The sequence below is a fragment of the Sturnira hondurensis genome, unplaced genomic scaffold, assembly GCF_014824575.4.
Source record: "Sturnira hondurensis isolate 20B ecotype Veracruz unplaced genomic scaffold, ASM1482457v3 Scaffold0006413, whole genome shotgun sequence".
NCBI lineage: Eukaryota > Metazoa > Chordata > Mammalia > Chiroptera > Phyllostomidae > Sturnira > Sturnira hondurensis.
Window position 1 is genome coordinate 53,664,275 of NW_028079044.1, and position 19,015 is coordinate 53,683,289.

Consider the following 19,015-nt stretch of genomic DNA (forward strand, 5'->3'; position numbering starts at 1 on the left):
GGGGAGAGGAGAAACGAGGCTGCGCAGGCGCACCCTGTCCGGGGCGGAGCTTGGGGCCGTAGATCAGGGCGGGGCCGGCGTGCGCGCGCCGCCTGGACGCAGAAGGGTGGTGTCGGCGGGTGCGCGCCCGTCGCAAGATGGCGGCGGCCATGCTGGGCCCTGGTACTGTGTGTGCGCAGCGGGCAGCGACGGTGCGGCCCGCCCCGCAGACACGGCGGCGGCGCTAGCTCGGCCCCGGCCTCTCTTTGCGGTCGCTACTTCTGTCTTTTCCCGCCTTGTCCAGTATGGATCTGCCCGTGGGCCCTGGCGCGGCGGGACCCAGCAACGTCCCGGCCTTCCTGACCAAGCTGTGGACCCTCGTGAGCGACCCAGACACCGACGCGCTTATCTGCTGGAGCCCGGTGAGGAGGGACGCGCTCCCGGGAAGGGCAGTGCAGGCCCCCGCTTCGGTCGCCTGGTGTGGGGGCGGGGGGCGGAAAAGCATTCGGGGCCCTCTCCTTGCCGGTTCCTCTCCGCGCCAATTTTCCCGGGATGGAGAGGGAGGGAGGATCTCTCTTGGGCTTTTGCTAAGTGTTGGACAACTGCGGAGGTGCGCCTGTTCTTTAAACGGCACCTAGTTTCGCTAGAGAACGTTATGTCCAAGTGGCCTTCTCTCTCTTCCCAAATGAGTTACGAATTGTGTGATCGGCAGCTATTCGGAAACAATTTAGAACTTAGCGCATGAATCTGAAGGCGTTGGACGAATCTAGTGCAGAAAAGAAAGCGAGTGCAAAGAAAGTAAAACATTGTGAAGTTCGGGTTGGTCTCAAATCCATGTCCAGATACCACAGCTGGGGTTCCGAGAGCAGCTTCGCTTTTCATTCCTCACAGGGCATCTTTATTCCCGTCCCTGTGCCCAGTTGCCTGGCAGCAGGCTTGTTTACATGGGCTGACCCTGCCAGACCCTTGCAGCTCCGGTCTGCAGAAGTAAATCAGAGCCTGACTGAAGTTGGAGAAGAGAACCTGCTCCCCACGTCTTGCTGTCACGGCGAGTCCACGCGAAGGCCAGAGCTGAAGCCCAGGGTTGGCAAATGCGTGGTCTCTAGAAAGGCAGTCCTGGTCGTGCGGGAGCTGCCTGTGTCTCAGACCTGCCCTCCCTCCTGAGGGCCAAAACGTATGTGCCAGCAGGCAGGGCGGGGCTTCTCCAACTCTGTTAAGTCCCAGATTCTACTTCCCTTCCCTTACTCTTAAGCCATCAGGAATGAAGGAAAACCAGGACTGAAGCTATCCCTGAGCTGGAGACCAGGTTCTCCCACTCTTAGGTTGTCTATCTGTTGAAGCTCCACTCTGCCCAAAGAGTTAAAATGTGGAGACTAGAAATCACGTGGCATTCCTGGTGGAGACACTTTCGGTTGGCCCCAGCGTTGTCTCTGTGTGGGTGTTCTCCATTCCTGGGTACCTATCTCTTCACTGGCAGCACGTGTCCCAGCGAGGGTCAGGGTGCTTTCCCACAGGCTGTCACATTACCACCATCCCCTTGTTCTAGACCTCGAACTTTCCAGACCAGAAGACATGGCCCCACCCTTCTGTCTTTGCTTATTCTGCCTCCTCCTCCTTTTCCGTTCCCTGAACTCTCGAGGAACACTCTTACCCAGTTTGGGGAGCAGCGTCAGAGTTCCTCTGGGGTATGCCAAGTTAAATTCTACTGTGATGATCTGTCTCGCCCCTTAATCTGCTTGCTGTTTCTGCTTAGAGATTGTGGGGTGTGTAGGTGGGGTGCTGCCTGCGTATCCCCTGGACCCATAGTCTGTTCCAGGCAAGCCTTGGGTCAGGCAAGTCCAGCACCATCAGGCCTGTGACAGCCTCCACTCCCAGTGGCCACACCAGCCATGAGCGCTATTGGCAAGTTCTTTGTGGGGGGATGAAGAGCCAGCAGGAGCTCGAGGGTTTGACCATACCTGGTCTGTTCACACGTTGGCAGGGCGCGCTAGGGGCGTGTGCCAAAATGAGTACAGAAACCAAGCACTAGCTCGAGGACAGAAGGAAGCCCTTTTCTAGGCTGGCCAGGGGCTGGCTATGGAGCTGCTGTGCTGGAGGAGGGAGGTGGACCTGTGCCTGCGGCCTCCAGGATGCCCACACAAGCCTACAGCCTCTGCCAGAAATGTTTGCATAGGGTCTCGTGTAGACTTGTGGCCCAGAGTCTGGCTGCCTTCCCCTTTGTGCTGGAAGTTTTCTCACTCTTGCCAAGGAAAATTCTCCAGTTTGCTACAGAAGACAAAGGGAGGTCAGAGGCTGACTCTCAAGGCTGAATAACTGGCTCAGGGTTGGGGATGCTTCCAGCCCCAGAGACTCTGGCCAGAGGGGTTAGGTCCAGATTGCATTGTTCATGCTCTGCTCAGCAGGAGGGACAGGTCAACAGGTCATTGCCCAAATCCTTGTCCACTACAGATGCACTTGGTGGGGCGCCCCAGTTGAATAGGCTCTTCCCCAAACAGGTCCTGCAGCTCGCCCTGGGGAGGGGACTTGATGACATGAGCCACCACTCCTGACCTAAGTGTGTGCTGTTCCCCTTGCCTCCATGCCCCGGCATGTGCCACCAGTCAGGCCTGTGTCAGCTGAGAAGCAGGGCCAGGATGAGGCCGGGAAGCACTTGGGCACAGTTTAAGGTCCACCTGCACTTGAAGGCCCTGCTTAACTTTGGCCCCTGGTGGCTCTCAGGCCTCACCATAGTCCTGGCCTAGTTGGTATACTTCTTGGCTCTTTGGAAGCAGGAATGACCCTGACAGTTGTGTGCAGATGGTCACCAAGGCTGGGTCTCTGGTCAGAGAGTCTAGAGCAGACCAGTTCCTGCAACTAGGTCCCCAACTCCCAGAGACCACTGAAGAACTGGCCTAGTCACACCAAGGCACTCAGCTGGCCTTGGACCATTTTCAGAGCTCTCACAGCCTGGGAGTCCACCCCACCTCCACCCTACCACCACCCCTTCAGCAGGTTGAGGCCCTAAAGCCTGCCCAGCCCATTCTCAGACAGCTGGCAGGATCCAGCAGGTCCTGTGGGCCCCGCCCTTGGGGGTGTGACAGTTGACCCAAAGTGCTGAATGAGTGCCCCAGGTTACAGCACCCCAGGAACAAAATGGGAGGTGCACTGCAGGGCTGGAGGCTCCCAGTGCCTCCCTGAGCCAGGGTGGCTTCAGTGATGACGGCCCAGGCATAGCACAGCTGACCTTGTTAAACTCCCTGTGTGCAGCATGAGGCTGAGCCCTCTGTGTATCGCTCATCTCCTTCGCTACAGACATTCCCAGCAGTCCTCCAAATGTGCTTGAGACCCTCCTAAAGCAGCACTTAATGGGAATTAAATGACTGTCTTAGGAAATAAGAATGGCTTCTAAGCTTCCACCCTAAACAGAAAACAAAGAGCAGAGTGAACCTGCAGCAAGCAGAAGGAAGGCAATAATGAAGACAACAGAAGAAATCAGTGACATTGAAGACAGTAAATACAATAAAAGAATTCAGCCCTGGCTGGTGTAGGTCAGTGGATTGAGCGCGGGCCTGCGAACCACACAATTGCGGTTCAATTCCCAGTCAGGGCACATGCCCGGGTTGCAGGCCAGTTCCCAGCAGGGGATGCACGAGAGGAGACCATATATTGATATTTCTTTCCCTCTCTCTTTCCCTTCCCTCTAAAGATAAGTAAATAAAGTTTTTTTTTTTTAATAAAAAAAAGAATTCAAAAACTGGTTCTTTATAGCCTGACTGACAGACAAAGAGAAGACAGACAGGAGCAGCATCAGGAACGAAAAGGCCCAGTCACCACAGACTCCCAGACAGTATGAGGGTGGGAAGGGAATGTGTGAACAACTCTTTGGTAACATAGGCAAAATGGACCGATTCCTTGAAAAACACAAATAGCTAAAACTCACCCAAAGTGAAATATAACCTTAATGGTCCCGAATCTATTAAAGAAATTGAATTCCTAGTTATAAACCTTCCTAAAAAGAAAGCTCCAGGCCCAAATAACTTTACAGGCAAACTTAAGCATTCGAAGAGGAAATAACACCAGTGATGTGCATTTTTCTCCAGAAAGGCAGAGGGGGGAACTCTGTAGCTCATTCTGTGAGGCAGGCATTACCCTGGTACCAAAGTCGGACAAAGACAGTCCTAGAAAACGGCAGACCAGTGTTTCTTGGTGTCTGTCATAAAAGATAAGCAAGTCAGGAATGATGTCACAACAGGTGGGATTTATTCCAAGAATGCAGGGGTGGTTCGAATTTTTTTAATTATTCAGGTTAATAGATCGAAAGAAAAAAGACTGCATCATATTACTTGATGCAGAAAAAGCATTTGACAAAATTTGACAATTGCGATATTTTTTAAAAGCCCTAGGAAGTAGCAGGGAACTTTCTCAGCCCGATTCCAACAGGTCTGCAGGAACAGCTGCGCCCAGCATCAGACTCAGTGGTGACAAAGGACAGCTGCCCTCCCCCACAGGCCACGGCCCACTCGGGGTCTGCCTCCCCTTCTCATCAGCATTGCACTGGAGGTCTGACCCAGCATCTTAGGAGCATTTGAAAAGAAATAAGATGCATATGTGTTATTATGTTAAAGGTATATGAAAAGTAAAACGGTCTTGATTCACAGATAGCATGAATGTCTACGTAGAAAATCCTAAAAAATAAAATAATAAAGTGTACAACTTTATTTTCTTGTATTTCTAAACATACAACTTTAAAAAGAAAACCCTAAGGAATCTACAAACACTCCTAGAACTAAAAATGAATTTTGCTTATATTTCTGTATACTAGCAATGAATGATGGGAAGTTGATTTTTTTAATATCACTTGCAATTGCTAAAAAAAATACTTAAATATAAATCTAATAAAAACAAGCAAGGATCTGTATGCTAAAACTACAAAACCAGAAGAGCGTTTGTGAAAGAAAGCAAAGGTGACCCACAGAAGTGGAGAGTCGTGCCATGTTTATGAGTGTATTTGAAAGGAGGTTTGGGGTGTGTTCAGACCTTACTTTGAATACTCTTTTCCGTGTGCTCCCTTCCCCTCTCCCCATGGGGTCCCGGGGCCCACTCTTCTCTATGCCCCTCATCTTTTGTAATCTCTCTCTGTTTTCACTTGCTGAGTCTTTATTGTGCAGTTCATCCTTCTAGTAAATTCTAATTTGCTTACTGTACTTTCAACTCAGAATTTCTATTCAGTTCCTGTGTGCAGCTGGGACCTCTTTATTGTTACTGTCTGACGAGGTATTTCTTCACAATGATGTGGGGGTTTTTTTTTTAAGATTTTACTTATATATTTTAAGAGAGGGGGAAGGGAGGGAGAAAGATAGGGAGAGAAACATCAATGTGTGGTTGCCTCTCATGGGCCCCCTACTACTCGGGGCCTAGCCGGAAACCCAGTCGTGTACCCTGACTGGGAATCAGCAACCAGTTCATGAACATGAACCAGCAACCCTTTGGTTCACAGTCCAGAACTCAGTCCACTGAGCCACACACTTATTGATTCTTTACATGCCTTGTAATTTTTTTTAAAACTACATTTTAGGCCCTGCCTGGGTAGCACAGTTGGCTTAAGCATTCTCCCAATACCACGGTTGTGGGTTTGATCCCCAGTCGGGACACATGCAAGAATCAACCCATGAACGCATAAATGAGTAGAATGACAAAAATTTGATGTTTTTCTCTCACTAAAAAATGTGTTTAAAAAAGAGGGAAAAAGAAAAGAAAAACTACGTTTTGGATAACTCAGCTGGGCCATCTCCACCCTCTCCCCTCCAGCAAGCTTGGTCTTCTGTTTCTTGCTGCTTTGTCTTGTGCCTGGGCTGAGCTGTCTTAGCGAAGCCCGCTTCCTCGTTCCTGACCTCTGAGCTTGCCTCCTCCCACCCTCTAGACTCTGTCACCACTGCCTGACCATCCCGGGTTCTGATGGGTTCTGACAGTGTCCTAGGGCAGACACTGCTTAGCAGCCTGATCCAAATTAAATTTGAGGGCGGTAGGTTTTGAGGTCAGCCGTTGAGGTTTTTTCTGACCCCAGGAGAGCTCTTAGTTGTCTCCTTCCTGTGTGGACCCACTGGCCATGGTTGAGCTTCTTGCTCTTAATTTCAGATAACCTATTGTTTTCCAGAGCGTCCTTGGACTTGAACTGTCACACCCCGTCTTTTGAGTAAAGCGAGCGCCCTTGGGGAGAGCTGCGGAGAGCTCCGCCTCGGGCACTGCTCTTGGGTGCTGTGCAGGGCCATGTGTCTTCCCCGCCTGTGTCTTCCCTTCCCACAGGGGCTCGGCGCCCCCTGCTCGCTGGGTGAGGGTGATAAGAGCCGTGGTGCTCTCAGCCTGCCATGCCTGCCTGAGACCCTTCGTTCCATGGGGGGGGGGGGGGGGATGGAGACCGGGAACCCTCTCTCTTGGTTGCAACCACCCAGCATTTTTGCCTCTTCTCGGTGGAGCTGCGTCAGGTGAAAACGCCTTTGAGCTGCCCTCTCCTGACTACAGCCGGCCTTGACTGGAGTCCTCCGGGCCATAGCTCCTGTGCCGAGGGGGTTGGGTGGATTTTCCTGAGGAGTTGCTGCTGCTTTTGTTGTGTGCATTTGGGACGCCCCCGAAGACTGAGCTCATGAAAGTCTCCGCTTGCTTCACGCACAAGTGTGTGGGGGTCTGCTCTCACTGCCGTCCCAGAAGTGGGACTTGGTCCTTCAGCTTCTTTCTTTTCAAATTTTATTTACTTATTTATTTTTAGATTTTATGTATTTCCAGAAAGAGAGGGAGAGAGAAACCTCCTCTCATACTCACCCCAACCAGGGACTGCGCCCACAGCCTAGGCACGTGCCCTGTCCGGAAGTTGAACCAGCAACCCTGACCCCTTGGCCTCCAGCCTCTGTGGTCCAGGTGGCAGCCGGCGGTTTGCCGTTTGAGCGCCCTTTGCGCAGATGAGCCTGTTCTCTCCTGCTGCTGTGTGACTCTGTCTCCGTCTTCTGCTCTCTGCACTTCGACTGTTAAGTGCCCAGGTGTCCGTCTCTTTGAGTTTATCTAGCTTCCTGGGTATTTTTCATTAAATGTGGAGAGTTTGGGGGCTGTTATTTTTCAAATATCTTTTCTGTTTCTTTCCTCTCCGGGGATGCCCATTATGCGTATCTTAGAGTTTGGTGGTGTATCACACGCCTCTGAGAANGGTGGCAGCCGGCGGTTTGCCGTTTGAGCGCCCTTTGCGCAGATGAGCCTGTTCTCTCCTGCTGCTGTGTGACTCTGTCTCCGTCTTCTGCTCTCTGCACTTCGACTGTTAAGTGCCCAGGTGTCCGTCTCTTTGAGTTTATCTAGCTTCCTGGATATTTTTCATTAAATGTGGAGAGTTTGGGGGCTGTTATTTTTCAAATATCTTTTCTGTTTCTTTCCTCTCTGGGGATGCCCATTATGCGTATCTTAGAGTTTGGTGGTGTATCACACGCCTCTGAGAATTTGTTCATCCATCCTCCCTCCCTCCCTCCCTTCCTTCCTGTTTCTTGGCCTGGACAATCCCAATTGGCCTATCTCAGGGTTATCAAACTCATTTTCACCGGGGCCACATCAGCCCCAAGGTTGCCTTCAAAGGGCCGAAATAATTTCAGGACTGTATAAATGTAACTACTTCTTGACAGTTAAGTGAGAGCTCAGCACTGCCACCGGGTAGAAACAAGGTGGAGGGCCGGATTCAGCCCACAGGCCTTGTGTTTGCCACCTGTGGCCTGTCTTCATCTTTGCTGATTCCTTCTTATCTGTGCTCAATTCTGCTTTTATCTCCTCTGATCAGGGAATTTTATTTTATTTTTTTAATATATTTTATTGATTATGCTATTACAGTTGTCCCATTTCCACCTCTTTATTCCCCTCTGCCCTGCATTCCCACCCTTTAGCTCATGTTCATGGGTCGTACATGTAAGTTCTTTGGCTTCTACATTTCCTATGCTATTCTTACCCTCCCCTCTCTATTTTCTACCTACCATTTATGCTACTTATTCTCTGTGCCTTTTCCCCCTCTCTCCTCCTCCCACTCCCCTGTTGCTAACCCTCCATGTGATCTCCATTTCTGTGGTTCTGTTCCTATTCTAGTTATTTGCTTAGTTTGCTTTTTTTAAGGTGTAGTTGTTAATAACTGTGAGTTTGCTGTGATTTTACTGTTCATATTTTTTTTCTTCTTTTTCTTAGTTAGGTCCCTTTAACATTTTATATAATAAGGGCTTGGTGATGATGAACTCCTTGAACTTGACCTTATCTGAGAAGCATTTTATCTGCCTTTCCATTCTAAAGGAAAGCTTTGCTGGATAGAGCCATCTTGGATGTAGGTCCTTGACTTTCATGACTTGGAATACTTCTTTCCAGGCCCTTCTTGCCTGTAAGGTCTCTTTTGAGAAATCAGCTCATAGTGTAATGGGAACTCCTTTGTAGGTAACTGTCTCCTTTTCTCTTGCTGCTCTTAAGATTCTTTCCTTATCTTTAATCTTGGGTAATATAATTATGATGTGCCTTGGTGTGTGCTTCCTTGGGTCCACCTTCTGTGTGACTCTTTGAACTTCCTGGACTACCTGGAAGTCTATTTCCTTTCCCAGACTGCAGAAGTTCTCTTTCATTATTTGTCAAGTAAGTTTTCAATTACTTGCTCTTCCCCTTTTCCTTCTCCTTCCAAATCCTATGATTCGGATGTTGGAACATTTAAAGTTGTCCTAGAGGTTCCTAAGCGTCTCCTCGTTTTTTTTTTTAATTCTTTTTTTTTTTTTTAGATTTTAATTTATTTATCTTTAGAGGGGAAGGGAAGGAGAGAGGGAGAGAAATGTCAATGTATGGTTGCCCCTTGTGTGTCCCCTGCTGGGAACTGGCCTGCAGCCCAGGCATGTGCCCCAACCGGGAATGGAACCGCGATCCTCTGGTTCGCAGGCCCTAGCTCAATCCACTGAGCTACACCAGCCAGGGCTGAATTCTTTTTTCTTCATTCTGTTCCAGTTGGGTGTTTATTTCTTCCTTCTGCTCCAAACTGTTGATTTGAGTCCCAGTTTCCTTCCCATTGCTATTGGTTCCCTGTACATTTTCCTTTATTTCACTTATTATACCTTTCATTTTTTAAATCTAATTTGTGACCAAATTCAACCAATTCTGTGAGCATCCTGATTACCATTGCTTTGAACTGTGCATCTGATAGGTTGGCTATCTCTTCGTCGCTTAGTTGTATTTTTTCTGGAGCTTTGATCTGTTCTTCATTTGGGCCTTTTTTTTTTTTTTTTGGTCTCGGCGTACCTGTTAGGTAGTGAGCAGCGGAGCCTTAGGTGTTCACTGGGGCGGGCAACCCGTGTCACTGTGTTGTGATGCTGCATGTGGGGGCCGGTCTGAGAGGGGAACAATGGCGCTTGCTCCACTCTCTGCCGGATCCCAGCCACTTCCCCGACTGCCCACAAGCAAACTGGGCCCTTCTGGTGCTGATTCCCGGGTGGGTGGGCTTGTGTATGTTCTAGGACCCTGTGGGTCTCTCCAACGAAGTCTCCTGTGAGGCTGGGAGTCTCTCCCGCTGCCGCCTGAACTCCCCCCAGGTGGTTTCAATCAGAGGTTTGAGGCTTTATTTCCCTGCTGGGATCTGGGGTTGGGAGGTCGGTCTCACTCCCCAGGTGTTCCTTTGGTTTCTCCACGTGTATGTGGGACCACCTGCTGCTGCCTTGCCTGCCCTGATCCTCTCTGCCTGACTGCCCGACTCCACCCCTCTGCTGGTCTGGATAGATGCTTCTTCCTTAACTCCTTGGTTGTCGGATTTCCAAACAGTTCGATTTTCTGTCAGTTCTGGTTTATTTTTGTTTTTCAATTGCTGTTGTCCTTCTTTTGGTTGTGCGAGGAGCCACGGTGTGCCTACCTATGCCTCCATCTTGGCTGGAAGTTCTGAGCAGGGAATTTTAAATTCGAGTTGTTAGACTTTTTAACTCTAGAATTTTTTATTTGGTTTATTTTTATAATTTGTCTCTCTACTGTTAATCTCTATTCTGTGACATACTCTCATACTTTCCTTTATTTCTTTAAGTGCAGTTTTGTTTTGGTCTTTGAACGTATGTGAAATAGCTTAAAGTCTCTGGCCCTGGCTGGTGTGGCTCAGTGAATTGAGAGCTGGCCTGAGAACCACAGGGTCATCGGTTCAATTCCCAGTCAGGGCACATGCCTGGGTTGCAGGCCAGATCAAGAGGCAGCCACACAATGATGTTTCTCTCCCTTTCTTTCTCCCTCGCTATGCCTCTTTCTGAAAATAAATAAAAATAAAATCTTTTTTAAAAAGTCTTTGTCTAGTAAGTCAAACATCAGAGCTTCCATTGAGACATTTTCTATTGATTGCTTTTTTTTTTCCTGCTGTGTGCCTTACCTCATTTCTTCACGTCATAATTTTTTGTTGAAAACTAGACTTTCAGTTAACGTAATGTGAAATATATTAAACTCTGGATATCAAAATCCGCCCTCCTCAGTCCCCAGGATTTGTTGCAGTCGCTGCTGTCTGTTCAGTGACCTTTACAGTCTGTGCCACACGAGGCCACCGAAGTCCTTGGGCATTTAGCTCAACGGTCAGGCAGTGGAGGAAACAGAAGTCTCCTCGAATGCTTGGACCCAGGGAATCTCCCAGGCGGTTGGAAACTGCAGCCTTGTTTCCTGCTTCCTTAGAGCCTCCGTCCGAGTCAGCCAGAGCTGAGAGCTTAAGGCTCCCTGAGGCCTCCCAGGTGCCTCGGCAGGTAGCTCCACCGCTTTTCAGAGACCTCCGTATCTCATCCCCTGGCTCTTCCTTATAAGTTTTCCAATGAGCCTGTTATTTGCCCCAAAGGTGGTCTACGGTATTATGCAGCCACAAGGTTTAAAAATTAAACATCCCTAGGGAAAAGGCTTTTTGTGCAGAGAGACCTTCAGGTCAAATCAACCAACAGTGAAGAAGCAAAGCTCATTTAAATGACTCAGTCTCCGGAAATTGTCAAAAAGGCATATAACGAAAGCATTAAAGATTTTTTTGTATTTATTTTAGAGAGTGAGAGAAAGGTTTGTTGTTCTACTTATTTATGCATTCATTGGTTGATTCTTGAATGTACCCTGACTGGGAATCGAACTCACAACCTTGGTGTATCAGGTGACACCCTAACCAACTTAGCTAGCCAGCCAAGGAAGAAGAAGCATTTACTCAACAAAGTAGGAACAGTGAGTCTGTAGCACTTGAGCCACAACCCTTTGGTTAAAAATTAATTAATTTTTAGATTTTATTTATTTGTCTTTAGAGGGGAAGGGAAAGAGAGAGGAAGAGAAATATCGATGTATGGTTGCCTCTCGTGCGTCCCCTGCTGGGAACTGGCCTGCAACCCAGGCATGTGCCCTGACTGGGAATCGAACCGCGATCCTCTGGTTCACAGGCCTGTGCTCAATCCACTGAGCTACACCAGCCAGAGCTGCTTTATTTATTTTATTTTTTTTTAAGATTTTATTTATATTAGGGAGAGGACAAAGGAGGGGGAAAGAGAGGGAGAGAAACATCACTCTGTGGTTGCCTCTTGTGCTCCTCCTGCTGGGAACCTGGCCCACAACCCAGGCATGTTTCCTGACTGGGAATTGAACAGACGACCCTTTGGTTCAGAGGCCAGGACTCAGTCCTCTGAGCTACACCAGCCAGGGTGTTTTTGCTTCAATGTCCACGTATAGAACATTTGTCTGGAAAAAGTCCAGCCATTGTTAACAATAATGGTTTGCATGACATCAGTGTAACCTGGCAGCCAAGGAAAGTGGACTGGAATGCACATGTGTGAACGATGACTTCACTGTATTAGTCAGTGGGGGAGGTAGACACCATTGAGTGAGCACATGACTGTGTGGCCACCACATTCAAAGTGACTGAGTGAGTAGACCAATGAATCTGCATCAGATTTTGCATTAAGCTTGAGCATTCCTTTGGGGAGCTGCTCAGGCGATTCAGAGGCTGCAACTGTGGGCAACTGCTGATTGGCAGCTTCATCACGACAGCGTACCCACTGCATCACGTCTCCTGGAGTGTTTTTTGGTGAAACATCAAATCACCCCAGCGACTCAGCACCCCTTGCAGCCCAAATTCGGTGTCCTGCGACGTCTGGCTTTTCCCAAAACCAAGATCATCTCTGAAGGGGAAGAGATTTCACACCATTGATGAGATTCAGGAAAATATGATGGGGCAGCTGATGGCGATTGGAAACTGTGTGGGGTCTCAGGGTGACCTGGGACCTACTGCCTACTTTGAAGAGGACTGAGGCATCATTGTCTCATGTACAGTGTTTCTCATATCTTGTATCTTCTTCAACAAATACAAATGTGTTTTTCCAACTACATGGCTAGATTCCTGCTGGAGAGACCTTGGACATAGACACTGAAAGGTAGTGCTCCAGTCCTGGAGCAACACTGTGGGGTCACTGTGGCTTGTTCCTGCCTGAACAAGGGGGCCCCCAGGAAACCCCAGAATCATCTTCTGGAGGGCAGGCCCCTCCTCGTCCTACAGGCTCCCCAGCTAGGTGAGTGCTGTAGAACCCATCTGGATCAGTGCAGCAGCTGGTGGTGGTGTGAGAGGCTGAGTTCATTTGGCTACAGTGCCTTTGTTTTTAGATTTTCAACACATTTGCCCATTTCATGATGGGTGATTTTAAGAAGGCATCTACCCACACGGTGCGGAGTGTTCAGCAGTTTTTGACCAAAAACGGCATGAGCCCTGTGCTCCACCCTCCCCATTCACCTGATCCCACCCCGAGAAACTTTTTGTTTGTTTTCCGGATGAAAAAATTCCTTAAAGGGAAATGTTTTGCCAGTAAGGAAGCCGTGAAACAAAAGCAACAGAAGCGCTAATAGACATCAGAACCAATGAGTTCAGCCCTGGCTGCTGTGGCTGAGTGGGTTGCAGGCCGGGTCCCCAATAGGGGGCGCTCAGGAGGCAGCCACACAGTGATGGTTCTCTTCCTCTTTGCTAATAAATAAATAAAGTCCTTTTTTTTTTGAATTAATGAGTTCAGAAACTGTTCTGAGCAGTGGAAAAAGCATCTGAATAGGTGTATTGCATCAGATGGAGAGGACTTTGAAGGTGACTGAAGTTTAAACGTGTCAGAATAAATGCACAGTGTTTTACCAATAAATTCTGGGGGTTTGGGGGTCTCCTAGCCTATTTATCACCTTCCCCGGCAGGGGGATCCTGCTCCCAGTGTCCTTCCTACACTCACAGGGTCACATGGGTCATCTGTCCACACCCTGCAACAGCTCAGAGTCAGCCCTGACACCTCTTGTGAAAAGAAATAGGAGAAGAATGTAATGCAGGGGTTTATACAGTCTGTTCTCACGTCAGATGCCCAGTGGAAAATGAATTTGCATTTCTGAGCACTGTTGTCCTCCAGAGTAACTAAAATTAGGTCCCCATTTTCTTGGCTGCTTAATTTGGGGTCTTAGCTATTTGTAGGATGGGTTTGCTGATTAACATTATCGTGGGGTCGCCTAAAGAAGGAGCCTGAAATTCCCTGGAGTTTCCTGAATGTGAGCTTGGCACTGAAGAAGCTGTGCGATCCCAGGGTGGGGGTCCCACGGCCTCAGCCCTGCAGGACTGGAGTGTGGCTGTTGCTGCTCGTGGAGGGCACGCATCCTCCCCTCCAGCTGAGTGTGGCCTCCGTGTGTCTCCCGGCAGAGCGGGAACAGCTTCCACGTGTTCGACCAGGGCCAGTTTGCCAAGGAGGTGCTGCCCAAGTATTTCAAGCACAGCAACATGGCCAGCTTCGTGCGGCAGCTCAACATGTGTGAGTGCCGCCCCGGGCGCGCATGGCGGGTGGCAGAGTGCCGGCATGGTGGGCCTGCCTGTGGTGGAGGGCGCAGCCTCCAGGTTTGGTCCCTGTGTCAGCCGGGGGCAGGCCCGGCACCCACGCATGTGGGGGCCCAGGGCCCCTGGAAGAGCAGAAGCCCCAGCCAGTGGTGGCCACACCTGGTGGGGAAAGGCTGCCACCTGGGGCTGGGTCACTTAGACCCAGAGTGCCTGGCCATTGCAGGCAGGGGCTCTGAGACAGGCGTGCTGGGCATGAGGGGCCTCCCTTAGTCCTCCAGTGGGGCTTGGCCCGGCCCGGGCAGGCTGTGGAGGGGGCTGTGCCCCTGCCCTGAGGCAGAGCTGCCCTCGCCCCGCCCTGTGCAGACGGCTTCCGGAAGGTGGTGCACATCGAGCAGGGTGGCCTGGTCAAGCCAGAGAGGGACGACACTGAGTTCCAGCACCCGTGCTTTCTGCGCGGCCAGGAGCAGCTGCTGGAGAACATCAAGAGGAAGGTGACCAGCGTGAGTAGCCAGCCTCCCTGACTTCCCTCTGGGTGGCACTGGGTGTCTTGATGGGCCCCTCCCCGCTTGTCCATCCTGGATCCCTGTTCATGGCCCTGTCAGCCGCTGCAGTGAAGGCCCACCTACAGGCCACAGCCCCCTGGCCCTTTCCCCTGTGTCCCACGCCTCCCCTCTTCCGGAGGTGCCACTGCAGTGACCCTCCCTGTGGGGACCCAGGTGTCCACCTTGAAGAGCGAGGACATAAAGATTCACCAGGACAGCGTCACCAAGCTGCTGACTGACGTGCAGTTGATGAAGGGGAAGCAGGAGAGCATGGACTCCAAGCTCCTGGCCATGAAGCAGTAGGTCCCACGGAGAAGAGGGTGATGGGGAGCGGGGCGCAGTGGGAGTCCACCCCTCTGTCCAGGGCCCTCTCCCGCCACCAGCCTCCTGCTCCCAGACACAGAAGGAAGTGGGCCTTGCACGCCCTCAAGCCCCTGCCCCTCAGCCTCCTGTCCTGGGAGCTGTGCTCTGAGCTCTGGAAGCACCCTTAGGCTATTCACGCCAGTCCTCCAGGCCCTCCCCACAGGCCAGCGTGGCCAGGCCCCTCCTGCTGGCTCCCACTGTCCTTGGCATCACTCGGCTCAGGCGTCACTTCTCCGGCTCATTCCCACCTCGGGCCTGGGGAGTGAGAAGTGTTGGTGGGGCTTTCTAGAATCCCTGCTCCTGGCGACCACGTAACCAGCCCCGTGTCTTCCACTCCAGCCAGCTCCCCTAAGGAAGGCCAGCTTGGGTTTCCTCCCATGGACCTGAGAGCCCTGAGGACCTCAGGGACACCAGCCCTAGTGTCTGTCTTGGCCCAGGGGCGGGCCTTCCTGACCCCCATGTCATGGAAGCGGCTGCTGGGCTCTGGCTGGGGCCCAGTGCGCTTGGCCTTTCAGACATGGGTGCCTCTCAGGGTGAGGCCTGGAGGGTTGACTTGGTGTCAGGAAGGTGTGGGGGCTGGGGGCTGGCCCATTGGAATGGGAGCACATGCTCGGGTGGCTGTCCCCAGCCCTTGGGGCCACCTCCAAGCCATTCCCAGGTCCTCTGGGCTCCCCTCCTCCCCTCAGGCTCAGTCTGGGTAGAGAGAGGTGAGGGGATGGGGGCCATGCCCAAGGGTCTGCCTCCTCAACTGCCCAGGAAAGCTCCATGGGTCTCAGCCTGGGTCCCGGGTGCAGGCAGCGCACCCGGGTTCGTCTGACCTCAGCCTGCAGCTGACCCCATGACCCCGTGTGCGTCCTCCCCTTGAAGTGCCGCCCAGCAAGGAGGGTGGGGTGTGGCCAGCCCTGTTTGGTCACCACCAGCTCTGCACCTGCCCAGGTGGGGGTGGAGCATCTGTGGAGCCCCTGCTGCCCAGAGCCCCTGGAGTCTGGCCTCACGACTATGCCCTGGTCTGTTGCAGCGAGAACGAGGCGCTGTGGCGGGAGGTGGCCAGCCTGCGGCAGAAGCACGCCCAGCAGCAGAAAGTGGTCAACAAGGTACGCGGTGGGCCGGCAGGTGCCTGCTGGTCCCTGTCCCTGGCCCTGGCCAGGCTGACTGCACCTCTCCCCCCACAGCTCATCCAGTTCCTCATCTCGCTGGTGCAGTCCAACCGGATCCTGGGGGTGAAGAGAAAGATGTGAGGCGCTAGGGGTGCCCGTCCCTCAGCACTGGGGCCTGAGCGCCGCTGGGGCCGAGAGACAGCTAACCCCGCCCTCCCCTGCAGCCCCCTGATGCTGAACGACAGCAGCTCGGCGCATTCCTTGCCCAAGTATGGCCGGCAGTATTCCCTGGAACCCATCCACGGCTCGGGCCCCTTCTCGGTGAGCTCCGGGCACTGCAGGCCTAGCTGGGTGAGGCTGGTGCTGCCTCAGCATGAGCCACACGTGTCACCTCCTTTGATGGCAGGCTCCGTCCTCGGCCTACAGTGGCTCCAGCCTCTTCTCAGATGCCGTTTCCAGCTCTGGACCCATCATCTCGGACATCACTGAGCTGAGCCCTGGCAGCCCCTTGGCGTCCCCCAGCAGGAGTGTGGATGAGGGGTGGGGACCTGGTCACCTCCCCAGGGGTCAGAGGAGGGCTGGGCCCATGGAGGAGCCTGCTGATGTGTGTCTCCCACCCCCGCAGGCCCCTGTCGAGCAGCCCCCTGGTGCAAGTCAAGGAAGAGCCCCCAAGCCCTCAGAGCCCTCAGGCGGAGGAGGCAAGTCCCGGGCGCCTGACCACCGTGGTGGAGACGCCCCTGTCCCCGACCGCTCTCATTGACTCCATTCTGCGGGAGAGTGAGCCTACCTCCGCCGCCTCAGCCTCACCCCTCACAGATGCGGGGGCCCAGCCCCCCTTGACCCTGCCCGCCTCGTCCCCTGAGAAGTGCCTCAGCGTCGCCTGCCTGGACAAGTGAGTGCTGCTCTCTGCACCCTCTGGACAGGACCTGGCCTCTGGCTAGGATTGTCCTGGGGGGCTCAACACAGGTGTTGCTGGGGGTGAGTCTGCGGACCTGGTCGTGAGCTCAGAGCTGGAACGGGTGGGGCGGGAGACCGGAGCCACCCAGGCCTCACCACGGCCTTATCACAGCTGGAGCCAGGAGTATGTGGCCCATTACTTCTTCTAGGCCACCTTGGCTCCAGCCGTCACCTGGTTCTGCTGCCCAACAGAGTCCCTGCCCCAGAGGCTGGGTGTGCGAGGGCGGGGGGTACAGCGCCCGCCCAGCCCCTGCATGCAATGGGGGCTCTTTTCTTTGTATCTTGCAGTTTGACTCACACTCCACAGATGTCTGGGGTCGCCCGCCTCTTCCCCTACCCCTCCTCCTCCTCTCTGCATGGCCGATTCCAGCCAGGGTTAGCGCTGTCCCCACTGGGGAGGGAGGAGGGCTCCGCCAGAGCTCGGGCCCCTCCCCAGCTGTGGACCACTGGGCCCTGCCTGGTTGAGTGGGCATCCTGGGCTCTCTGCAAGCAGGAGTGGCCACCCCCTCCCCAGGCTCTGGAGCTCAAGCCGGTGCTCCAAGTCACTGACTGGTGGGGAGAGGCCTCCCAGCCTGGCATAGTAGCTAGTATTCCCTACCACCTTACGATCTTGCTTTCTCCCAGGGTAGGGCTGGGCCCCGTGGGGAACCTCCAGGAGCCGGCCTGGCCACTCGTCCGATGGTCCAGGTGTGCCAAGTGGCCCGGGATGTTCTCCATCATGGCCACTGTATTCGGGTGTCTTTTCCCATGTGCACCAGGACGGAGACCAGCCCACCAGGCACTGAACACAGCTCCTTGCCCACCCCCTCTGTCTTCCTGTGCAAAGACAAGACTGTCAGGCCTGAAAAACTGCCCTGGCCTCTGAACACCGAGCCCTCCTGGGCGCTGGTCTGCCCTGGCCCAGCCTGAAGTGCTGCTGTGGCCCTTGCGAGACCTGGCAGCGACAGGAGCAGCCAGCAAGGCCTGAACCACTCTCCCGGCAGTGACCGGGCACCCTGGCCCTGGCCACACACACGTTACCCCTCTTGGCCTCAAGCAGGGAGGGCGGTGGCTGCAGGGGAAGGCGTCTGGGTGGGGCTGCCCGGGACGGGGCCTCAACTCTCCACTCCCTCCGGTCAGGGCCGAGCTCAGCGAGCACTTGGACGCCATGGACTCCAACCTGGACAACCTGCAGACCATGCTGACGAGCCACGGCTTCAGCGTGGACACTGCCGCCCTGCTGGATGTGAGCCGCACCCTTCCCCTCCCCCTCCTGTCCCGCTCACGGGCAGCGCCTGACTGTCCTCCTCTCTCGCAGCTGTTCAGCCCCTCGGTGCCAGACATGAACCTGCCCGACCTGGACAGCAGCCTGGCCAGTGTGTGTAGAGTGGAGGGGAGGGGGGGAGGGGAGGGGCGGAGGGGAGCGGGGCAAGCAGGAACCCTCACAGCCCTCCTGTCCCATCAGATCCAGGAGCTCCTGTCTCCCCAGGAGCCCCCCAAGCCTCTCGAAGCAGAGGAACGTAGTCCTGACTCAGGTAAGCAAGGCTACCCACCCCCCAACCCTCCCACCCCCTCCAGTCCCCTCCTGCCAGCACCCCTAACCCAGCCTCGCCCCCAGGAAAGCAGCTGGTGCACTACACGGCGCAACCCCTGTTCCTGATGGAGCCGGGCCCTGTGGACGTGGGGAGCAGCGACCTGCCTGTGCTCTTTGAGCTGGGGGAGGGCTCCTACTTCTCGGAGGGGGACGACTATGCCGACGACCCCACCATCTCCTTACTGACAGGCTCCGAGCCCCCCAAAGCCAAGGACCCCACGGTCTCCTAGAGGGCCCAGGCTGCTGGCCATGACTTGCTGGGGGCTTCACAGCCCCACTGGACTGACCAGTACTGTGGGCATCACAGTCAGATTGTATTTTGGGTTTTTACACGAGTCCCCCTTTCCACTTCTATAGAAGCATACAAGTATATTCACAGATGGACAGACGGACGGACGGACAAGACAGGCAGAGATCTATAAAGGACAGACTCTACACCTTAGTCTCCTGTGTCCACTTCTTCCCGGGGTGCAGTGAGCAAGGGCCTGGGCCGACCTGGCTCCACCCGACCTGCGCGTGCTCAGAATTAAAGGGCCTGGGAGGGGTCGGTGCTGCCACACCCCCTACCGAGGTTTCCCCACTAGGGGCCCACTTGCCTGTCTTCCCAGCAGAGCACCCTCAGGGTGCTGTGCCAACTTTAGGACAGGAGGAACTCTAGCCAAAGGGAAGGGGAGGTAAGTCCCAGCCCGCGGCGTGTCCTGGGCTC

The 19,015-nt window shown here is 53.5% G+C and overlaps 1 protein-coding gene across 2 annotated transcripts; it reads left to right on the forward strand.

Moving 5' to 3' along the window:
* The first annotated feature begins 104 nt into the window (after positions 1 to 104).
* HSF1 (heat shock transcription factor 1) lies at positions 105 to 18,746 on the forward strand. 2 transcript variants are annotated; one of them, XM_037048899.1, is made up of 14 exons: positions 105 to 401; positions 13,646 to 13,754; positions 14,141 to 14,277; positions 14,494 to 14,618; positions 15,701 to 15,776; positions 15,855 to 15,916; positions 16,004 to 16,100; positions 16,186 to 16,319; positions 16,405 to 16,671; positions 17,025 to 17,111; positions 17,856 to 17,961; positions 18,034 to 18,093; positions 18,181 to 18,250; positions 18,334 to 18,746. In XM_037048899.1, the coding sequence occupies exons 1-14, from the start codon at positions 285 to 287 to the stop codon at positions 18,537 to 18,539; spliced, it is 1,653 nt and encodes a 550-aa protein (XP_036904794.1). In that variant the 5' UTR covers positions 105 to 284; the 3' UTR covers positions 18,540 to 18,746. The 2 variants fall into 2 exon arrangements, with proteins under 2 accessions (XP_036904794.1, XP_036904795.1); XM_037048900.1 differs by lacking the exon at positions 17,025 to 17,111.
* Positions 18,747 to 19,015: the final 269 nt, after the last annotated feature.